General features: G+C 37.4%; 1 protein-coding gene and 1 long non-coding RNA gene across 6 annotated transcripts; both read left to right on the top strand.

Annotated features, from left to right (window-relative positions):
• Positions 1–2511: 2511 nt before the first annotated feature.
• On the top strand, positions 2512–17787 carry LOC120110990. 4 transcript variants are annotated; one of them, XR_005512120.1, is made up of 7 exons: positions 2512–2578; positions 6659–6996; positions 8816–8957; positions 13467–13531; positions 15302–15399; positions 15983–16097; positions 16245–17787. It is a non-coding gene; the product is annotated as an uncharacterized LOC120110990 (long non-coding RNA). The 4 variants fall into 4 exon arrangements; XR_005512121.1 differs by lacking the exons at positions 15983–16097; positions 16245–17787 and adding an exon at positions 9297–9380 and having other exon boundaries at positions 15302–15693; XR_005512119.1 differs by lacking the exons at positions 15983–16097; positions 16245–17787 and having other exon boundaries at positions 15302–15693.
• Positions 17788–21893: 4106 nt separating this feature from the next.
• On the top strand, positions 21894–23785 carry LOC103697363 (growth-regulating factor 1-like). 2 transcript variants are annotated; one of them, XM_039127775.1, is made up of 4 exons: positions 21894–22196; positions 22311–22689; positions 22856–23208; positions 23314–23785. In XM_039127775.1, exons 1-4 carry the CDS (start codon positions 22004–22006, stop codon positions 23319–23321), a joined length of 933 nt encoding a protein of 310 aa, XP_038983703.1. In that variant the 5' UTR covers positions 21894–22003; the 3' UTR covers positions 23322–23785. The 2 variants fall into 2 exon arrangements, with proteins under 2 accessions (XP_038983703.1, XP_038983702.1); XM_039127774.1 differs by lacking the exon at positions 23314–23785 and having other exon boundaries at positions 22856–23302.
• Positions 23786–24034: the final 249 nt, after the last annotated feature.

Raw genomic sequence — 24034 nt, 5'->3', positions numbered from 1 at the left:
GCTATCTGATTGGTTGACCGCCTATCATTTGCCATCCCCTTCTGTTTTCTATCATGTTCTTCATTTTTCCAAATTTACTTGAAAATATAAACAACAAGATGTAATTTTCATGAACTTTATTTGGAGACCAAGTATTTGTTTGCAATCCCCTCTTCCTTCTTTTTTCCCCACCCTTCACTTAAAAATAGGTTGCATTTGAGCAATAAAGCATTTTTTTCTGCTGTGACCTATCAACCTCCAGTTCCAAGGACCAGCAACCAAGGGGTTATGTGAGCAGCCGGACAACACAAAGATAGCGCATGACAAGGTTACCTATGTGCCTCTAGTCATTAAATTCCCCTTAGGCTCACTTCTCATCACCAACCGGTGAGCGGTTAGTTTTCAGGACCGATTAATGCTCAGGAGCCTGAGTTTGTTTTGCTCCAAGCTGGTCTCAAGGCTATTGAAATAGTCATATAGGCTCCCTACAAGCCAAAACATGTCCATGTCATATGTGTTTAGCATTATAATTGAAGAGTCTTTGAATTATGATAAGCAAATGCCCTCACCCCAATGCACGGATGCCTTAGATCTGAAATTAAGAATATTATAAAAATTTAATAATGATTATTACTCGAGATTTACGAAATATAATTCTTGCTTAATATTATTTTGACGAATTAATTGGATATTTGATGCCTTTATTTTGAGTATCATGCATCAAATGGTTGAAGGTATAACCAAAATAGGAGAGAGGTTTTCATGAATTATGGATGTAACTGATGCCGATAATATGAAATGCATGCATGTCTGTTTATGTTGAATTGTTTCGAGAATCGGCCAGGTTGGTGGAAATGTATAGTGGCTTCAAAACTAATTTGTTTTCTATTCCTGTATTGATTACTTAAATTCATTGCAATGATGTTTATCTTAATAGAGGTTGAAATAAGAATATTATAGATAAGCAATTCTATTTATTTTAATACATTGGTTGCCATTACTTGCAATAATAACAACTATGTTAGTACGAAGAGACTAATAAAATATTCTCGCGCATTACATTCCTTAATTATCGTGGTCCACATCCAAGATATGGATCTGGATATTTTCAAAAGCAATATCCTTTGTATTTAAAATTATATTTTAGAAAAAAAGATGGAGAGAGTTAGACCATCTCCTTATGTATCATCGAAATAATGAAAAAGAAGATGGAGAGAAGCAGATTTAACCAGGTGACATGGGAAGAGAGAGGCATTTTTTTTAGCTACAAGTCCATCGTTGAGGCAATTGTCGACAAATTTTATTTATACTTGATTCATCTGGCCATGTTGTGCAGAGTTATTTATATTTAGATAACTTTATAGTACAGCAAATGACTACATAATGAAGGGTAACTATTCTCCAATATTTCTAAATTTTTAAGTCCTAATGAAAATAAGATTCAATCTCAAAGTCACTTGTTTCTTCTGCTAGAGACTTTGATAATTTAGAAAATTTGCACCTTGCAATTTTGGTAGTATCCACTTGTCAAATGATTTATAACTCCATGCAAAGCAAGGCATCCTAAGACTAGAGGTAAAGGTACATTATTTCACTTGATGTTACATATGAATCTCATAGCACCTGACAATCTAAGTTTGCACATTTTGCTCACAAAGTTCATGTTCGCAATTTCAGTTACCATTAATTAAATTTGAGGCTCAAGACCAATCACACAGGGCGTCACCAATGAAGACAATTAGAATTTAGGTTTTGAGGAGGGTAGAGACGAAGGGATGATGGGATGGATTGGAAGGTGCGAGCCTCGGGAGTCACTGCCAACGAACTTAAAATTACATTAATTATAAATATTAATTATGCTAGAATATATATAAAAATATATAAATAAATTTATTTATTTAAATATATAAATATAAATTAAATTATTAGGATAATTGGTGATTTCAATATGATATTAGAGAAGAGATTCTGAGTTGGGGACATTTTAACCTTATTATTAAAAATTTAACATATTGGGCTCAACAATGTAAAGATGAACGATATAAGTATTTCTTCTGCCAAAAAAATCTGTTTCTTCTTTATTCATGTTATTTCTTCCTCTTCTTCTTACTTCCTCTCGTGGCCTTCGCTTGAGAAAGACTGCAGGCGCCACCAAGATGGTCGCTCAGTTAGAACGGGGCGTTTGCTTCCAACCAAGTGGTTCCAGGTTCAAAATGCGTGGGCGTCGATTAAATTCACCGGATGCCCCACGCCTCGACACCGGGTCTGGAAGCGCTACTGGTCGGCTGGTAGCTTGGGTGGTGCCAGGTGTGATGTACTTACACGGAGGGTCGGGTCGGGTAACCGAGCCGACCCACTGGTGGGAAGGGTATGAGTAAAATAGGTCGGGGTGCCCAACACACGACTCGATCTACTCGCATCGAACATTCTCCTGGCAGGGTGGGGGCTAGTGGTCGGGGCTACTACGAGGGGGTGGGCTTGTCCCTTCCTCCCCCTTCCCTTTTTTTATTAGCAAAAAAAAAAAAAAAAAAAAAAAAGACTGCAGGCAAAATCTTGGTGTTCTCTGTGCTCTCTCCCTTCGATTCATCGCAATTCGCAAGTAAGCATTTCTCGTTTCCTATTTCCAATACCAAATTTTAACCTCATTTTCTTGAATTTTTCTCTTTCTCGGATTGAATCTTATTGGATGGGATCAAGATCTTTTTTACGTTCTTGGTCAGGCGGTTCTGACATTCTTTGATGGAAATCTTTTTGCGTGGCGGCTTTTGTATTCCGCTTCTTCTAAAGTTCTACCTTTGGTCCATGAATGTTTTCAAGAATTGCGAAAAGATGAGAACTTTTGATGTTTTGGAAGCCGTTTTTGCGTTCAAAACAGTTGATTACGAAGCGATGATTCTTATAATCTGTGATTGAAGTGATTCTTGTAATCTGTGATTGAAGTGATTCTTGGGACGAAGGATTTGTCAAAACTATCCTAATTGAGTTGTTGATAGCGAGACTTTTGTGAGTACGTCTTCTTGATGCATGTTTAGAGATTATTACTCGATCACATTCTTATCGTGGTGTTCTTGAAATTTTGTTACCCTGGGTGTTTGATAAAAAGTTGCAAAAGAATCTTTATCGTCTTCTGCTCACCATGGTGGTTTTGAAACGTCAAAACTTCCATTATTTTTTGCACCAACCGAGTTCATGGTTTTTCATTTAGACATATTTACAAGATCCAAGCATTTAATTCCAAAGATACTTGTAGTTAAGATGGAAGTATTAATGCATTGAGGGGGACTTTGGTTGTGCTTCTGCAGATGAATACATTGTGATGTGGGTAGGAGAGAATTTTTCATTCTAATTTTAGGGATTTTTGGGTATATACAATATGATTTGTGGCCATGATAAGTGAAAGGCCAGAGAAAATCGAGTAATGGTCCCAAAGAGGTCACATTGCTTTCCCTGGCAATCAAAGGCTTTCTAGATGGTGGTGCCTATAAGGAAGTGGTCTTTTGTTAGGAGGCTTACCCTTTGACCTATGTATAAACAAAGAATCCTTTTGATTTTATGGCAATGCACTCCTTGGATGACTTAAATTTGCTTTCGACACAAACTTATCTTCACAGAATAGCCTTTCTAGAAAAGCTGGGAGATTGTCCTGCAAGAACTCTTCTCAACCAAAACAGTCTTAATGAAACTAAGCAGATTTTCTTTGTCCGCCTCAACGACGAGAAAAAATGAGAGAAGGTGATGGATAGGTGGAGGAACTGTCATACCTCCGAAGAATTAGAATTAGGGAAAATATAAAAAAAATTCTCTGGCCTTCTTACGTATTAATATAGACAATAAAAAAAATATCGAAATCAAAATAAAAAGAAATAAATAGAAAATAGAGAATAGAAGTTATTTCTATATCTATCGATAACCCCCATTTTTTTATTTTACTATGAATCCCCGTTTGTTGGATGGATCGAATTAGTTAGAGTCGCAAACTCCTAATAAAATTTTTGATTTTCATAATAAACTCCTTATTAGATTAGAAAGATAGAAAGAAATAAGGATGGGAGAAGAATATTAAAATATATTAATAAAGCGAATTATCATACATATTAGGGAGCTGGGGAAGGGCGACGATGGAAATGAGGGGGAAGCTGTCGTAGAAGCTTTGCCCCTTGCTTTACAGAAATTGTTATGAACTTCTGTTTTGACATCCAAGAGTTGAGAATCTTCATCCAACTCTTAAACAAGGCTCAATTGAGTCATTACCAGTAACTCAACAATAATGGTACCGCTAACAGGCCTCAGAAATAGAATTTCCAACAATACCCCTAAATAAGTAATCTTATTTGATCATTTCACTCTCATACCAGTTCCTGCACATCCATTTTATTACATGTGACAGGTTAAAAGACAAGAGTAGTGGAAATAATTTACCTTCGCTGTATCAAGTGCCAGAGACATATACTTGCATAAATAGTAATCAATGAATAGAGGCTCGAAACCATGTCAAGGATGACAGATCAAACAATTATATGCATAAAACACAGGCTGGACAATATCAAAATACAAAATTTAGTCTGTCTAGATTATGTCATGCAATATTAATTTAGGACGCTAGGTAGTTAACTCTTTCATTTAAATCTGTTTGTCTAACATCTATTTGACTCATCATGAGCCATCGTCAATACCTACTTTCCTGTCCTCCCCAGTTCTGCTCTTGTGGGCCTGGACATCACTAAGACGCTAATTTCCTCAGTCAGCCACATTACTTACTACAGATTGGCATTCATGTGTAATCCTTATTTTTGTTTACAATATCGTAGCTAGGTGATGCTTTCTCGGGAGTTTACTTAACGCTTCTCAGTGATGGTTGTACATCTTTTTTGTTGGGTTCAGGTGAAGTTATTGCCTTCTTGTTACAATCTGTTGTAATACATGGTTTACCGGATGCTACTTCTGGTGGTGTTCACCAGATTTCAAGTTTTTTATGTAGATTTTATATTTTTTCACCTTTATCTTTTGTTCTCAAACTGTGATAACCAGACATCAAAAGTCAAAACAGATACATTGCCTACTTCCAATCTTGTTTGTAATCAATCTATGCTCCTGGAGTTTGAAAATAGATGGTGCACAAATCTCCAGAGTACATTAAGTATCGTCACTAGTATGTCACAGTTTCTTTCTTTTGGAAAAGAGAGATGGGAGTTCGACTCTTGTTCTATCCATTTTCAGCAGTCTCATTCATTCTCTCATGTAATCCAATTGACTAGTCATCCCTTTAGCTGTTGGACTCCATTCTCCGTTTACGCTTCAAAACTACACGTCCACTTCATTGAGTAGTGAGTCGTTGTGACGCAAGTGGAGCTTCGGAACTTGCGTCCACTCCACTAACACACCACTTCACTGGTTTAACAAAAACTAGAAACTAGACCCCCTACCTACTGTCTACAGCTTTCAGTTCACAACTCTCCCGAGGCTAGCTCTTGGCTCACTAGAAAGATCTCTTTTTAGGGGGTTAAGGTCTGTCTCTGGCCGGTATTTCACCTAAAAAAAGAGAAAGTTCTTCTTTTTTTCTTATTTATACTTTTTTTTTGTCTATGTCCAGCATTGACTGTTCTGGCACCTCATCAATTATCAAATGAAGGGTTCGTTCTATTTTATTTGGTACCCAATTCGTAGCTGAATCGGACACAACCTATTTTCTGGGGGAAATGGGTGCCTTGCTCCACATTTTGTATAAGGCTTCCGTGGCGACGTTTGGAGCAGTGATATCTGAGCCGGAATTCCTTTGGAATGAGCCACGTCATATGACCCTTTCTATACGGCACTTCATTTCTTCTAGCCGGCGGGGCGGAGGTGGGATTTCCGGCATGGCAGCAGCTGTGGGCCCTCACAGATGCGCAGGCTGGTAGATGCGCCCGGCGCGAGTCACGTCATTGATCGATCGGCTGCAGCATGGCTCTGCTGCTTCATCGACGACTGGATCGAGATCGGGATCGACAGCACAGCAGCTGCTGCATTAAGGTCTAAGATGGCTTTTGAGAACGAGAAGCTGCTCGGCACCTCATTGCTGGATGTCCGGGCTGGCTTTGCCACCTGAGGCACATGTGTTGAGGTCTTAGCTTATTTACTACTGAAATCTAATGACTAGGGTTTCGAAATTCAAACAGAATCACTCTATACTGTTTTAAAATCTTTATGACAATTTACAGATTGCATAATTGCCAGTAAAGCCTCGTGTGCTGTGTCAGGAAATGCATATTGAGAATGTTTCAAGACCAAACTAAATTCAGAAGGCTTTTTGTTGTGGATGAAATGATGCCGACACCTCAAAGGAGCCATTTTTAAGTCCCGTGATGTTGCATGTAGAGTCTTAGACATACTGCATCTGCTCATTCTGATCTTTTGACTTTTTGAACCAGAGACATTATTTATTACAGTTTCTAGTTGAAGGTTTTGTATTTTTATTGAGATATATTACATTAATTTGCTCATTCTGATCCGTTTTCTCAATTTTCAAGCCATACTGCTGGTTGGCAAATCATTTTCTATATCTTATATCCGTTTTGGTTCTGTTTCATTTGAGCAATTTTTAGTTCAGTGTCTCCCCCTGGAATGAATTACTCGGCTGATTTGTCACAACTTATTATACATTCCAAACATTCTCATGATGCTTTTTTTCTTTATGGTTCAGTAGGAAATATATTGTTCATATGGTAAGCAGCATGGACAAGAGTGATGATTCTGGAAGCCTTCCCTGGCCAGGATGCATCCTTTTTCAAACAAGCAACTGAAGATGTTGCCAAAGCTGTTGCTACTGTAGCTTTAGCTGCAGCTATTCGTTCACCACGACTATCTGTAGTTTTTTCTTCCACAGATGAATATAGCAGTCAACTTGAGAAACAGCAACATCATGTTACAAGAGTATTAGAGGGTCTTTCACCTTCACCCTGAGTGAAAAGAGGAGATTATAATCCAGAAATACTAACCAGCCAAAAACTCCAATGGGCAAGGTTTCAGTTGCAGTTCTTGGTATGATCCCTTTCTTTCATTCCGCGTTACATTTATCTTGCTCAAATCTACCTCAGATGTCCCACATAAGAAAAAATTTCATTGGGAATTTTACTGTTACTAAAATTTTTCTGAGGAGTGGGGTTCAATAAACCTGAAAATAGATGTGAAAAACTGTGCTGCTTCTCCATACTGTTTTTATTTTTTATTTTTTTTACATGAGTAAGTGTGTAAGTGCATTAATAAGTTTACATAAATATTTTCTCTATTTGTTGTCTGAATTAATTTATTGGCAGATTCTCAGCAATTGTCCAGGATTCGAATCTTTGCCCTTAGCGGAATTGCTCCCACATGCCAAACTTGTGATTGGAATAACATTACTTGGAACAACTAGTTTGGCTAAAAATTAACAATGAAGAGCAGTTGGGGATCACTCGTTGATCACGATTATGCTTATGGAAGCAACTTACCATGGTTAAGATCAAGGCAAAGTTAAACGAAATTAAAAAGTTGGTTGTCTGTACTTGGAACTTTATAAGATAGTCCGAATGCCGTTGTTTGTTGATGACTTTTCTTGTTAATAATAGCATAATACGATTGGAAAGAGTTGATATAAAGTCTACATCTTTTAGTCATCCAGCACGTAAATGCTGGAATTATATGTTCAGTGGAAATTAAGGTTGAAAAATGTTAACAGATGGGGGAAAAAAAGAATTCTAAACTTAAGACAATGAGTGCTTTTGTCAAGTCTTTTCCCCAGAAATTAGAAGGTCCGTTATAAACTTCTTTGTATTAGACTCCAAAAAAATATGCATTTGAAAAAAAAATACTCTTGATGGGCTCTCCAACATCCAGAAACACCAGACTTCCAACGTGTAACTCAGTGCTAAAACTGCACATAAATGCCTAGCCAGTGGTAATTTCTTGCTAGTCAAATACAAAAAAAATGGTAGTTGAACATGGAGGTACAAAAGGTGATCAATGATAATAGGTTCTACTTAAAGGAGTGGAATGAACAAATGACATGGAAGACATTTAGATATATAATATATTCTTTTCAACCAAACAACAAGGTCAAAATGTGTCTTATGATAATTTGTAAACAACAAGGTAAACATATGGTAATTTGAGCTCAAAAGGAAGTGGATTAGAAACCTATAAGTTAATTAAGAAAAGGGAGAAGAAAACTAGTGAGGATATCAAATCAGATGCATTAAGACTGTGAAGGATTTTATTTTAGTAGAAGATGATGTATTTGTCAAAAAAAGATGGAAATGCTATTTTCATAAATTGTTGAATAAGGAATTTATCAGCATAATTTTGCAGGAGCTTATAGAAGATTCAAATGGGACCCATTGACAGTTTGGCAGTTCATATAGGCATAGGAATGTTAAATACAATTTTAAAATTGATGTAAGATGAAACGCCAATTGAGCTTTAGGAAATAATGGAAGAAATTGTGGTTAGCAAGCTTATTCATTTAGATATCAGTAATACAAAAAATGCCAAATGATGGTTAAAGTATTGTCTTAAAATCAGTATAAAAATTTGTACCAACTTTTGAATCTATGCAACATAATGTGAGACAAATGATGAAACCTGTTTAATAATGTTAATGACAAATATTTATGTTCAACCTTTGGGCAAAAGATTGGAGATTGGTTCCACCATCCAACTTTAACGCTTGAGAGGAGGATCAACTATGGAAAAACTTTCTCACAACCGATAGACTGACTTGTATTTTGAATATTAACAGGTCATCTGGATTTGTTCCAGCCATAGCATAATTAAAAATAGTTTCTTGAGTCTGTCTAACATTGTAGATTGTGCGAGATCATAGGTCTGTCAAAGAACCATCAAGGCTATTTGAGAACCATGAGGCACTTCAATGTCAAATACTGAAGGGAAAAAAAGGACCAATGAAGTCAAGAAGAATACTAAATTATCAACAAGTGCAAGTTGGACGGAATCTTCAACTGCAGGTCCTTACCAACATCCATAATAATGAAAATGAGATACTTGAATCTGTTATATTTAGTTTTGCATTAATTTGGCACCATCACCTCTTTCTTGATAATAAATATATCCTTTGTGCATGTTGGCAAAGATTTTAGATCAGTTTTCAATCCTTTTGCAACTTATTGCATGCATGTTGCTGGTTTTTTATATGACACTGCTGATGATACCTTGGACAGTCAACAGTGTCATATACTCATTTTTCCTCAAAAAGTATATGACACTGTTGATTCTCCATGGCATCTTCAACTGAAAAACAAACTTCCTTACATGTAGGCTGCATTCTTATTATTTCCTACTTGCAGGTTCTATTTGTATATCCTCCAGAAAAAGAGCTGCCACTCAAATATAAAGATGTTCTTTCTTTCCGTTTTCCTGGAGGCGTGGAGGTTTAATATGTTGATTTTTGCTGCCGTATAGTTATTTGAGCAAGATCTTATATTGCCATCGCGTTTAATAAGACAAAAATCATGCACACACACATATGGTTGTGCGGACTATGCTTACATGTGCAATTTTGTTGTATGCACATGTGGTGCATCGCTGGATAGTAATCAAAACATTGTTGAAAAACTGCAAGAAAATCTTCCTATCACTTTGGAAGAACTTTGATGCATTCCCTGATGTCTGTTAACTTGCTGCTATCTTGTTGATCTCTGTGTTTCATGGGTTAGGTTATGTCAAATAAAAAGTCAGTTTGAAACATGTAATAATCAACATGCAACCTGTTCGGATGAGCTTTAATTTTCTCAACTCAGTTCTGTAAATACTCTGTTACAATACCTGAAAGTACATAAGCTTGGATCCGTCTATCATAATTTTGAGGCATTTCGGAAGTATGATGCTTGTAGCTAGATCAAATGCGAGGATACATTGAGTTGAATTATATTCCCAGCCAGTAGTCAGTGTTGAAGTCATGCAAGTTCTGAACCAGAAGCAGTGTATTTTACAATCGATGTGACCAACAGGTGCCAGAAAAAGTGCTTGAAAGTCATAGCTGCTATGGGAAGTTTTAACAGATTAAGTTCAAGCGCACAGATCAAAAATCCCTGATGCATTCTTGTAGGCAAAAGCAACAGAGTTCTAGAATATTCTACGAACATAGTGCTTAGAGAAGTTAATAATTTCCCAGGTTAGTGTCATGTGGATAAAGGCGCAAGAGTTGGAGTTATACACATTTTCAAATATTCGATTTGTCAAAAGGAAGAAACGAGAAATGAGAAAATCTGAAAAAAAATGATCATGTTAAATTTCTATTTATTTTTATAATATATAGAATACACTATTATAATATTTTGTTAGATCTGCTATAATTGCTTGGGCATGCTTTGTCTATTAAAAAAAGAAAAGTATTTATGGTGTTTCATGTTATTATATTTCATAGAGTTGAAAAATCAATAACTAATTGATTTGTATTGGCATAACGATTTCACAATTGATTTCAGGTAAGTTTATGCAATTTGTTTGATATAGATGCCAAAAATGTGCAAAGTTAGTAAATTGGTATGGCTTTTGTAGGCCTTAGAAAATGCTCATAAGCTATGATCTAAGTGTTGTTGTAGTGGGTGCGCTGGCCAGTGGATGACTGCAAAATATTTTGGTAACACATGCCTTTATGTGTGACAAAAATTCAGGTTTAGGTTGAACTGAGGTTGAAAAAAGCCTATAATTATAATTGCCCATCTGACCCTGACTTGAAGATGAGTGCTCTCCTTTTATGACTTCCCTAGAGCCTCCGGTAGCATAGCCAAGACGAAGACGAGTTCTTTGCCCTTGCAGGGATGGAGCGATTGAGGTATTGAAAATCCAAAATAAGGTCACGGTGAGACGAGCCATATATCATTATAATAGATGTCAAGTGGAAGTATAGTGATGTATACAGCTGATGCATCCTAATGGACTGAGTGATTTGAACCTTGTTCCTACACAACCTAATCAATTCAATCATGCACTCGCAATCTTTTTTCATTGTTCAACTGTTTAACAATACATAGAAAACCATCTATATATCTATCCAAATGATGGAAGGGCAGAGGCCTTTAGCGTCTTCCAGTCAAGAATTGAGGCCTCGCAATCACTAGCCAATATGCTTTTCATTCATGCCTTTCTTCATTCATGGTTTGATATTTTGGTATCCTAGGCATGGAGGAGCCACACCAATCCATCTCGATTTGGTGGTAAAAATCTTATGTAGCGACGATACTATAAGGGAGGTCTTGTAGAAAAATAGCTCGATGCCAGAATGATAAAAAGCTTAACACCTATTATTTAAATTTTAAATATTTTTAAATAGAAAAAAAATTCAAAATGCAAATGTCATTTTATTCAAAACCTCAATTATCATTTCTCTATATTCTCACCTCGGAACTCACTATTTTTATTGAAAGAAACATGGTTCTACATCTTCCTAACCCAAATAGCTAAGAAGAGGAAAGGTTCCTTTTTGAGAATACTCCTAGGAACAGTTTCAGTGAAGGTGGGTGGGGCTTGTAGCTCAAAGGATTAAAGCATGTGGCTACGAACCATGGTATTGGGGATTTAAATCCCTCCTTGCACACAAACCTTCTAAAAAGAGGACCTTTCCTTTACCTTTGGAGGTAGAAAAATCTCATGTCATTTTATATTTCCTTAGGAATTTGCTGTTGATCAAGTTACAGACATAAGAGAGTGATAATCAAGTTAAGCAATACTTTGTACATATTTTAGAAAAACATTTTTTTTTCAAATTATTTACTATTTCACCCTGATTTTTTTAAAAGAAAGAGTGATAGGTTTGCATGCTTTTATTTTCTCCCACAAATCTAAAATAAATTGAGATTTCACATAATTTTAGGATCTTGAAATTTATTTAAACCGTGCCTATGTTAAAATTCAACATCATAAAAACTCTGCAGAGCAATAGATATTGGGAACAATTTTGTTCTCATGAAGCCAATCATTTCTGCAATGCTAAGCCCAAACGGACGATAAAATGACTGTCAGAACAAAGATAAATGGAAAAAGCGGCAGTACTCGTTATTTATGAAAACTGATAACACCCTCTTCTCCTTCTTTTATAGCTACAGACATAATAAGATGTGGCAAACAGGACTCTTTATAGGCACCTATAAATTTTCTCCTAAGATTGTAATGAGAATTAAAATCAAACAAGACACCTTCAAATATTTCCTAGCGTAGTATAAGATGTCCTGAAAATGCGAAATTAGTATCTCCGTAAACCTGGTACATCAAAATTGTTTGAGTGCTATGATTTTCTCAGGGGTCAATGATTACATGAATGGAGCTCTGAGAGAGACTTTGAAAATAGTTTCTGTTGGCAGAAGCAGCTTTTATGTGAACAATGGTGAAGAAGGTTTCATAAATTGATCAAAAAATGGGTTTTAAACATGGTTTCAAAAACCACAGGAATGGACAGTATGAGCCATACAGTGGCGTCCAAGTGCAAAACTGGTACCATTATAGGTGCTGGAACACTGAAACAGTTGTACTGGTGCATATCAGTCTGTATTGCCAGTATTGTACCAACATATTGTTCAATATTGATGGTTTTCATTTTTTTTGGAAGCTACCAGTTTCGGTATATACTATCAATACCGGTACCATACCTTTACGATGGAAAAATGGTACGGCACTGATATTTAAAAAACTTGATTTTAACTATGACAGGTATTTCAAATTTCTATTATGGTCATGAACCTCCAGGTCAAGACAATGAAAGGTTGATGGTTCTACCATCTATGAAATAAAAGAAAAAAGAAAAAAAAGAAAAAGAACCTCCAAGACAATAGTCTATCCAAAATATGCAGTTTACTTGTTTCAAAATAAATTTTTGAATATGAGAAAGATTTTAGACTAAAGGAATACCATATTTTTGTAAATTCTGTAACTTTTAATCTTTAAAAGATGATCTACTAGCAACATGTCCTCCATTTACGGTTTTATATGTATAACTTGATTACTTATGATCTCGGATAAGAGTGCCATGAACAGGTACTTGTCTAAATGTCATATCATCCCTTGGAATTACTTTTTGATGGACCCAAACTAATGGTTGTATCCATACCCACATCATGTTGTGTCGATGCAGTCACTTTAAACTGGATGTTGTGGGTGAAGGAGTCTCTACTTATGTGAAACTTGTTGCTTGCACTATCTGTTTGAAATAAATGATGAAGTGCTGTTTATTTGTTTTGTCCCTTAATATATGACTGTGTGGCATTTCCATGATGCATTGGCATGAAGGATTAAATTTTTTATCTTAAACTTTGCTTTCTAGTACAGCTATTTAGTCATTTTCTCTTTTTTTCATTCTTTTAATATCTATTCCAATTTCTCAAAGCATGATAATTTCAGTCTTAAAAAAGGTTGATAGATGCTGAGTTTATTTATCTCAGTCTATGTAATTAATACTTCATTCTGCATCTATAGGCTCTGAACCTTTTTTTCCCCTTCTTCATTCTCTTGGTGCTATATAGGTATTGCCACCTCTGAAGAGAGTTTTATTGATTCATTCCCAAGTCATGCCAGTCCTATTATTAAGGTATTTACATTGCACATTGCCACAGCCACTTTTCTTTGGAGCAAATGGATGTGACCTTTTTTCTCATTTCTAAAACCAATTAAAAGGTATTGCTTTTTGGATATCTATGATATTACCATGCCTCATTGATTTGATTGAAAAGATTTTTATTGGATATATTTAATTGTCAGGCCTTCATTTTTTTTTAACCACATTTTGTCATTTTAAATCATTCAATCAATTTTTTTATTAATTGTCTACTCCACCTGATCGAAAAAGCCTAGGTCCATAAATAGTATGCAATAATCCTATTCTATTAGACTATTAGTCATAATAAATCAGTCAGCTTTGAACCCTGAACTTAGTAGATAAGAGAAGAATTTGAATTTGCAAATATGGATGTCCTGGCTTATCGTATACTATATATGTGTATCCTGACATTTCTGTTGTCCATTCTTCCATTGACACGGTTTAATTTCCTAGATTCTAATTGAATTCAATCTATAACTCTGTTATGTAAATACATAAATTGAAATAGAGAGGATGTGAAATTGTCAATAATGATCCATGCATGAAAATGAAAATACATATTCTACGATAGTAGTCATGGAAAAATTTTGTGAGAGAGGAGGGGCGGGGGTGTATTTGGAAGGCGATTAGAGGGTGGTACTGTGATGATAGGGGTCCTTAGAGTACCACTGCGGAACTGAATCATCGATGGTGGTCCAAGTTTTTGTTATGCCTGTAGGTTTTTGGGGTGTTTCCTGAGATATTGGATGGACAAGTGATAAAAATAGAATGCAGAAAGTTGTATGCTTGGGAGGTCATGATATTTATGAGTATTCCTTCAATTTCTGGTTTTCTAATGGGCTTGCTGCTACTATTGAGGCGATGAAAAGGGAGAGTGGAGTGAATTTTCTTAATTTTGCTTGCTAAAGAAATTGTCCTATGAGGAGCTGCACAGTGTGTCTCTTGTTTCCTCTTTCATAGGCTGCGATGTTTAAAAGAGATTAGAACATTAAAATGGTGGAAGTTGAGGCCTAATGATCCTGGTCTCTTCATGACTTGTAGGTTGTTAGACTGATGGTATGCGAACTTAAAAGAATTTTTGATTGCTATCCAACTGCATGCTTATGTGGAGGCGTTTAATTTGGGCTGGGTCCTTGTCATTGAACTCTAACTGGAAGAGTGCAATGACTTGTGTGATTTATGTATCACAAAAAAGACTGAGCCGTAAAATTCCCTTACACTGTTGCCTTAATATCCCATCTAGTGCCAGTGCTACTTCATCGATGGACTTGTGTGTGGTTAAAGTACAGATAGAAGTTATGTAGTTTGTCTATTGTGCAGGGTCATTTAGACTGACCTGATTGATGTGGGATGTAATCCGCAAGATAATTGTTGAAGGCCTATAAAAAGGAAAAAGCATAGAAATTCTGCAGCTCCTCATACTTTTTTCGCCACATGGTTTCAACTTGCAAGTCTACATGCAGTATCCTGTGTTCTTGCACTAGACAATTCATAAATCTCATGTTTTCATGTTCATAGATGAGTCCGAGCACTTTTATATTCTGTTTAAGCTATGTTGCTGCACAGTTGCCTATATATGATGAGACCCCACTGAAAGATCACCGACATGTTGATTTTATTACCTTTATCTATCATTTCTTGCTTAGATTATGAAGTACGAAGGACTCATTTGTTTGCTGCTGTTTCTGCTAACCTGTATTGTAAATGATATTTCTCAATTAGTTTCTATTTCTAACTTTTTTCTTGTTCATGTTGGAGCAGCTCTTTGTGGCACTCAGCTCTTCTCTGTGCATACTGACCTTGTTATCTCTTTCTATCAATAAGATTAGTGCTGCCGTGGGAGGCTCTGGTGGATCAAGGTACTCATAATTAAGGTCATGGAAGCAATCTATGTAGTCTTTTTTTTTTTAAAGACTTTTTCAAAAACTTATAGATTGTGTTTCCAGCCACCTTGACAGCAAGTTCTCCTTTATTTATTTGCTGGTGCCTGCTGAGATGTAAAAATTAGCTTAATTGTAAGTCAAATACTGTGGTGAAGGTTGAATTGAAAAAAAAATGTTAATCCAACAAAGAAGGAAATTTATGTCTCTCATTCCAAACGATGCTTACATTAAATTTAACTATTCACTGTTACAAATGTGGTATGACTTAACAGCTCCTTGGGCATTCAAGTCAATTAGAATTTTATAGTCTTAAAATTATATATATATATATATATATATATATATATATATATATATTTGAAAGAAAAAGAATAACAGTTTATGATGTAGTTTTTCTGTTTTTTGAGGGAATATGATGTAATTTTTATTTGCTGACTGTTTTCAATTTTAAGGGTTAATGTCACCTCAGAATTTGAGAAGAGCTTCATATTGGTTCTCAACAGAAACAAATATTCTTGGAGATTCAACGTTTCTATGTTTTTTTTTTTTGATGGAAAAGGGAAGCACCCTGTATTTTATTAAGGAGAAGTTTAAAATGGATATCCAAGGATGGATATTTACAAGAGTGTGGCTACGTTGGCTGAGATCAAGAGGACTTCAGCTAGTAGTTAGAAGTAAGTTTGTCCTTTTCTTCTTATCTTTCTCTTTGTAGGGTACAAAACTGAGACGTAGTGTGCATGGATTTCTCAGCTTCTCAATCTAGGTTTAGGCAATTATTTTTACTGGTTTCTCGTCTGAAGACACACATTCTTTCTTTCCAGATACACCAGCTTTTCCCTGCTATCAGACAGTCGCCGGCTGTTGGTGTTTCCTTCTTCATCACATTTGTCCTCCAAGAGGTCTATAAAATTTCCAACTCTTTTGGGGGCTGAGGGGCCAAGATAGATTAGATGATATCTGTTGCCAGATTAGTTTGGAGAAGGCGCATGTCAAGAAGAGGTGATCGGTCTTCTCCTCTTCTTTCTCCACATAGGATGCAGAATTCTATAGTCCTCCATTTCCTTCATATTTTCGGCAGTTAAAATCTTGTTGTTGTATAATAACCAGTTAAAAACCTTTACCTTTTCCGGAAGTGGCATCTTCCAATTCACTGTTGCGAAGCTTGAAGTGATCCCTCCATGGCTGTAAATTTTGTAGTAGTTGCTGATAGAGAATTTCCTGGGGTTTCCCCATTAGCATTATATTTTATCTTCCTTGTCATTTATATGACAGTTCATTTAGGAGCCTGGATATGATTTGGAGTTCCTCGAAACCTCTCTGATTTGGTGTCATAGTAAGATCTAGTTCCATCACTGATGATCTGAAAATTTGTGCCATCGGGTTTTTGCTGATATGGCGAAAAGAGCTGGGAAAGACTTCTTTTAGAAGTTTCTCTGTAAGCCATCTATCATGCCAAAAAGCTACTAGACTTCGTTCTGACTTGGAAATTTATACTGCTAAAGAACCATTTCTGAACTGAGATAATGTTCTTCCAGGTTGGGAAGGCTTTTCCCAAAAGCTGTTGAGGCTGTTGGCTTGGTGTTGCATCTGAGAAGTCGGACTTAAGAATCAAAGTTCTGCATGGTCTCTGCGGTTCCATGTAGAGTCTCCACCACCATTTCATAAGCAGGCATCTATTAAATAATTTTAGATCAATTACACCCAGACTTCCTAGTTGTTTTGGTCTGTAGATTTTTGACCAGCTAACTAAACAATGGCCTCCTACGCATGTAAGTATTCCTTTCAATTATTCGAATAACTTTGTTTGGGAGCATCATAGAAGGCATCCAATAGGTGGGGATGGCACCTAGGACGGCATTTACAAGGGCCAATCTTCCGGCCATGGTCAGTAGCTTTCCTCTCCACCTCGCTAACTTCCTTTCAAATTTTTTCGTCTAAAAATTTCCAATCTCTTTCTTTTGGTCTCTTATAATGGAGTGAATATCCTAAATAAGATAATGGCAAACTCCCCCTGCTGCAGCTCATCAAGCTTGCAAACCAATTGCTTGTTTTTTTATCTAATCCAATCCCAACCATTGAGCTCTTTCAGAAGTTAATTCTCAGGCCAGTCAGTAGCTCAAATGAGTATAATAAGAACTTGAGGTTTGATGCATGTTTTCTGTTGGCGTGACATAGAATCAATGTATCATCAGCAAACTGTTGTGCAAGACTCAGCAAGAGTATGTATCACCTGTGTTTCCTTTGGCTCCGATTCCTTTAATCTAACAGTCAATGTATCATCAGCAAGCTGTTGTGCAAGAGTATGTATCACCTGTGTTTCCTTTGGCTCCGATTCCTTTTATCAATCTGCTTGATTCGGCCCCTCTCAGTATTCTCTCGAGAACATACTGTTGCAAGAATGAATAATAGAGGCGAGAGTGGGTCTCCTTTTTTGAGATCTCTGCAAACTCGTATCCACTTTGAAGGCTCTCCATTTATGATGATAGCGATCTTGCTTGTGTGGAGGATGCCGCTGATCCAAGAGATCCACCTTGGTCCAAAATTTCCCGCTTTTAGAGTGAAAGGAGGAATCCCCAGTCAAAATCGTCTGGCTTTCAGCAAGTCAGATACCTGCAGATGATAACATTAAGCAAACGCATTTTAGCCATGTGTTTATGGGTGCAAAATTTTTGTAGCTTATCCATATGTTTCCTCATTTCTTCAGAATTTCTTTTCATGGGTTTGGGCATCATTAGTTGTTTATTCTTTTCATGCACTCTTACATGAAAAATTATTATCTGTGACTCCTGAGAGAGGGAGAGGGAAGAAGGAAGCATAATTTGCTAACTTTTTCTTTTCGGAAGCAGTAATGAAGCTAATAATCATCTATTCAATAGATTTTCTTTCTAATGCTTTTCTTTCTTTTTACATAAAAGCAGGTTGTTGTGGACTCTAAGCTTCCGTATAAATTAAGAATTTTTTCCATTGACCAAAAAAGATTACTTCATCCTAGGCTTGTGGTCAAGGAACACAAAGAAATAGCTTCATGAAAGCAATCCCTTTTCTCTCTTTTATCATCTATATATTTGTCTATACCATTGAATCATCAATGAAAGCAACTCCCCTTTCCTTTCTTCCTTGTCTCTCTTGTCGAGTTACAGATTGATTAAAGAAGTCAGGTTCGCATCCTGCTCAAAGGTTTGTAATGCCAATAAACACTGACACTTCAGAAAGGGGCCTCCCATGTTTGTTTGCTTGTCTCTTCTTTAAGGATGCTCTAGTTTTATTGTACTGATTTGCTTTGTCATTATAGATATCTTGGGAACATATCGATCAGAAAATTTATTTCTCCCCATGGAATCACAAGATAAAATTTGTCAATACATGGTATAGCTGTGAGCTAATTAAATCTTCACTATGGCCCAGTTAGCTGATTTGGAGAGGAGACAAGAAGGTTGAATCAGGCTGCTTGTAAAACCTCACTACGTTTATATGGTATCTTCGGATGCCATAGAACTCGACATGGAATTTTTCAGCTTTGGATGTTGATAACTAGAATACAAACATTGTCATGCTCAAGTAAAATTAGTATGTATTGGATGCAGACATTGACATCATCAGAGGGTGGTACATCACCATTCCCACGCGCTCATGCATGAAATGGTGTGCGTGTTTTCTTGAGAAATTTCTCTATGATTTTTTTTTTTTTTTGTGGAAGTGCTCTTACGCATGATTTTTGTCCCTGCCCATCATTTATATATCATATATTCCAAACATCGCACCGCTTGGATCAGACGGCTTAAAGTACGTTGAAATCAATCCCAACTTAGACTGGGGGCATATGAATGATATGACCCATCCTTCGACCCAGTTCTGCATTAGATCGGCCTTATCAGAAGGTGATGCAGCAGCTGACCGCAGGAGAAAGAAAGATGTCGCTCTGTTGTTACGCGTCAGCCTTCTCATCTTTGCTTCAACTTCTTGATGACATCGATGAGGATGCCTACGTTCACATCAAACCAAAAGAATTTATGATGGTGACTCTGCTTTAAAGGGAGAGATTCTGTTGCCTGAGGTTTTCAAGTGGCGAGATAATTGGTTGTCTCGCTTGAAGATTTAGTATCAAGATGAACTAAGTTCTTTTTTTTTTTTTTGAGGGAACATGAAGTCAGATCTCAAGTTATCTCAATTTTTTTTTTTAAAAAAAATATGAGACAAAAATTAAAATATTTTCAGATATTGAATGTATACAAAAGCCGAGCTTAATGTATGGTCTCATTATTTATTTGTTAAATTACATGCTTAATGTGATACATTAGGGATGGAAATAACTCATTTTAGCCATTGTCTTGGAATATATTGATTTATGCGTCAGGTGAGAGTGAGACAGCAAAGACCAAGATTCCAGAATACTGTGACGTCGGTTGCCAAAACAAAAGTAGAGATTTTGTTACTTAAAGGTTTAGATAATTGGTTCTTTAGTCGATGATTGATATGAGTTGAAATCCCAATTTCTCTCTGTTGACATCAAAGATGGAAAAGTTTCAGAAAAAAATGAAGATGTATTTCAAAATTTCTAAAAATATATAGAAGATGAGTTATCGAAATAGTGACGATCAAACATTATTAATTTATTGTTTTATTGTTAAACAATTTATAATAAAGTAGAGATGAAAATAGGGCTTCAAATAAGCAGATTGGGTTGAATGGAGGATTGGCTTGACCAAAATTAGTCCATATTTGGATTGAGCTAAGAAATTGAACCAAAACCCCCGTTCATTTTCCGATTGCGTTAGGTTCAGGATTTATGGTATCAATCCATCCGATATTTCTTATGGCCCTAACATTCACATATATCTAAAACGTGCATTAATAAATTACTGAAGTGTATTACAAACTCGTTATACAAGAAAATAGCAAGTAAATAATGTTTAAGCATCAATAAAAGTCCACTTCATATATGATTTGCTAGAAATGATACTTAATTAGTTTTCGATTAGTTGGAGTTGGTTTTAGTGCACCAGATCCAATACACGCACAAAATGGGTCATATTTTTTTTACATCTAAACCAAATCTAACTTGTTTTCAGATTGGTTTCAGATCGAGAATGGGTCAATCCGATCCATTTGTAGTTCTATATTAAAATATCCCATATGAACCAATATTTTAAAATATTTTGATTTATGATTAATAAGAAATACAAGATCTTAATATATCAGATTGGTGGCTCATACATTTCTAGTGTGAATACATTCCAAAAAATTCAAAAGATAACAAATCACGGAACGCTTTAGGCAGCTTCCCCTCACCAAGCCATAGGGTTTTCCGAAGTGGTCAGCCACATACGAGGCCACCTAATTTTTATTGGCTTCTCTATATATATGCCTGGCTTGAAAAGTGATGTTTCCATCTACCATAGCCCAAATATTCCGAAGCAAGAGGTGGCATCCAACTATACTGCCGGTGCTCTCTTGGTTCTAGCCAATCGCCGTTGCCAAGCCATCCTCGATCTGAACTGCGCTTGTCCATAGAACACATTGGGCGGGCTTGATACATACCAATCCCAGCCGTCCTCACCTCCGCCAATCACCGTTGCTTTTCAATGGTACGATCAAGCAACAATAGCTTTCCCTCTATAAAAGGTAAAAAAACAAAAAGAAAAAAGGTAGAATCCCTTGCGCCTCTTTTCACCTTTAAGCTACATCTTAGTCTTAGATGATAGGTTTATTTTCACTTTTATCACTAGAAGGATATCTCCCATAGAGTCCAAAATTCAAGAAAGAAAAGGAAGAAGGGAGCTGGCTTCAGGTGAAGCAAAGAAAGGTAAAATTCTAAAAAGCAGCGGAAAGTGGGAAGCAACAGTAAGAGTACAGCGTACTCAAAGGCTTCTTCCCTCCGGTCTCTCTCGCACACCCCCTCTCCCCGCATTCTTTCACGTTACCTACCCCCAGTTCCTGTTCTTTTCGGCCTCGAAGCAGCCCTTCTGCTTATGGGTTTCTGCAAAAGGTGGCAGGGAGTCAGAGACGACAGCCACAAAAGGCAGCACGGGACAGCCGCTGGTCCGCTTCAGAAGTGAAGGCGAGCTCAGCCTCTGCACCCCCTGACCCACCTGCTCCTGCCGCTGCCCCTGCTCTCAGTCATAATAATAAGAACAGACCACTGGCCCCAGGTGGCAGCAGCATCAGCTGCACCACTGACACCCATAGTTATAAAAATAAAACAAAGAGCTTCGCCCTGTAGCAAATGCAATTAACTACGAACCCAACCCACTTATTAACACACACACGCACACACACACTCTCTCTCTCTCTCGACTCAACAGTCTCTTGATCCATCCATGCAACCGCACACGGAAGATTCTGCAGTCGCCTTCTCTCTGCCCCTTGACTGAATGACACTTCCTATGAAAACAAAACAACACTATTTTATTATCGGCATCATAAAAGACAAAGATATGAAAGGCAGTTAACATGATGCTGTTGCCTCTGCCCTCTGTCTTCATTGGAACTTTTTGTTCTTTCTTCCCTTCTCCTCCTTGGAGCTCAGGGTTGTTTTAAGTGCTGGACTTGCGAGGCTAAACAAAACCAGTTAAGCAGTGGGATGATGATGATTGGTGGGAGTGGAAGCAGAAGCAGATATCCCTTCACAGAATCTCAATGGCAAGAGCTGGAGCAGCAGGCCCTCATCTTCAAATACTTGGCCAGGGGCATCCCCATACCTAATGATCTCATCCTTCCCATCAGGAGAAGCCTCCTGTTGGATTCCCCCACACTTGGTTTTCCTCATCCTCCGAGTAAGCTGCTTTCCTCTTATCTTCGAGTTGCTTCCTTTGGTTTTTAATCCTCTCTCTATATATTGATTTTTATGGTCGAAAGGAGGAGGTTCTCATCTGAATTTTGAGTGGCAGTTGGGTGGGGGTGCTTCCAGATGGGTTATGGGAGGAAAATAGAGGACCCAGAGCCAGGGAGGTGCAGGAGAACTGATGGAAAGAAGTGGAGGTGCTCCAAAGAGGCCTACCCGGACTCCAAGTATTGTGAGAGGCATATGCACAGAGGCAAGAGAAGTTCAAGAAAGCATGTGGAGTTGTCTCTAGCCTCCAATCCAACATCTTCGCACCTTTCCTCTCCATATTCCCCTCTTCTTTCCTTGTCACCGCCTGAGGCCCACCATGTTCCTTTCCCCTGTTCATCCTCTTCAGGTTCTCCTAGTATTGGGTTTTCAACCCAGAATAGCATTCCCTATTCTCATCTAGACACTGCATGCCTCTCAGCTGATACCAGCAACAGGTATGCATACAAAGAGCTCTCTCTCTCTCTCTCTCTCTCTCTCTCTCTCTCTCTCTCTCTCTCTATCTATCTCTCTGTGTGTGTGTGTGTGTGTGTGTGTGTTTTGCGTGTTTATAGGTTGTGGTTTTTTTCAACTGTATAACTGACCAAAAATATTGAAAAGCAGGGAGTTTTATGGACTCAAGAAGGATGTAAATGAATACAATTTCTTCTCAGAAGCCTATGAGGCTGAAAGGGAGGGGAAATTTAGGCCACTGGGGTTGACCTCCAAGAATGAGCTTCGACAGAGCTCGGATCATAATATGATTACTAACTCTAACTTGGCCGTTGCTTTGGCTTCTGAGGATATCAAGGTTGTGGGGTTGGAGGACTCCCAGAAGCCGAAACCTTTCCACTGTTTCTTTGATGACTGGCCACAGAGAGGCAAGGGACCATGCATAAGTATGGAGGAGGACAGGTCGAAACAAGCATCGTACTCGAATACCCAGCTCTCAATTTCCAGTTCTCTCTATCACAATGGTTTGATGCTCTAATACCTAGTCCCAACATCCAATACGTTTGTGATTCATTGTTCCGGTATTCCTTCTCCTTTTGTTTTAAATCTGATTTTTTTTTTGGTTGCAGATGGTTGAATTATGATGATGAGCTTACTATTCTAAGAGAAATGATCAAAGTTCCATGGAACTCTGTCAAATTGCTGTCCATATGTTTGTGCTCTCCTTCCTCTTCTCCTTCTCTTCCCCTGGTGTGTTTCAATAAATAACAAGCAGTCTTCGAGGTCAAGAACTGTTTTGTTTTGCTGTGGTGATGGATGTTCTGGGGTACTCTATGCTCTATTTCTGTACCACCGCTGGTGGATATACCCCAAAGAGAATTGGGATTTGGGAATGCTAGCTATATCTCTCCACTAATTAGCTTCAGCTTTGGCTGCAATGCTTTAAAGACTGCTAAAGAAGAATAACGGAACTATTTCCAACCACCATGTACAGTTGGAAAAAGAGTTCATATCAGTATTTGCAACCAAATTTAGTCACTTGCTCTGGGGGTCTTTGGCACTTTTTCGGATGTCTTTCCCACTTTTTCACTTGCAATTACCTTGCTAAGCGACAAGCACTTCTCGTACATAATACATTGGCGTTTGGCAGTCACATAATGCAAAATTACTTTTTTGCAAGTCACTAATTTTTATTAGATATCTTTCTGATGGCTGCCAAAAGACAGGGACTGAGACATAAATTCCGCAATACTGCATTCAGTAATTTATTAACCTGAGCTGACACTCAGTGCACTGCCTGTTCTTTCTCGGAAGGCCCCTGCGTTTCACTTTGCACTAATTGCACTCTCC

The sequence above is a fragment of the Phoenix dactylifera genome, chromosome 6, assembly GCF_009389715.1.
Source record: "Phoenix dactylifera cultivar Barhee BC4 chromosome 6, palm_55x_up_171113_PBpolish2nd_filt_p, whole genome shotgun sequence".
NCBI lineage: Eukaryota > Viridiplantae > Streptophyta > Magnoliopsida > Arecales > Arecaceae > Phoenix > Phoenix dactylifera.
The sequence above is the reverse complement of the archived record's forward strand: the minus strand, read 5'-3'. Positions and strand labels throughout refer to the sequence as shown.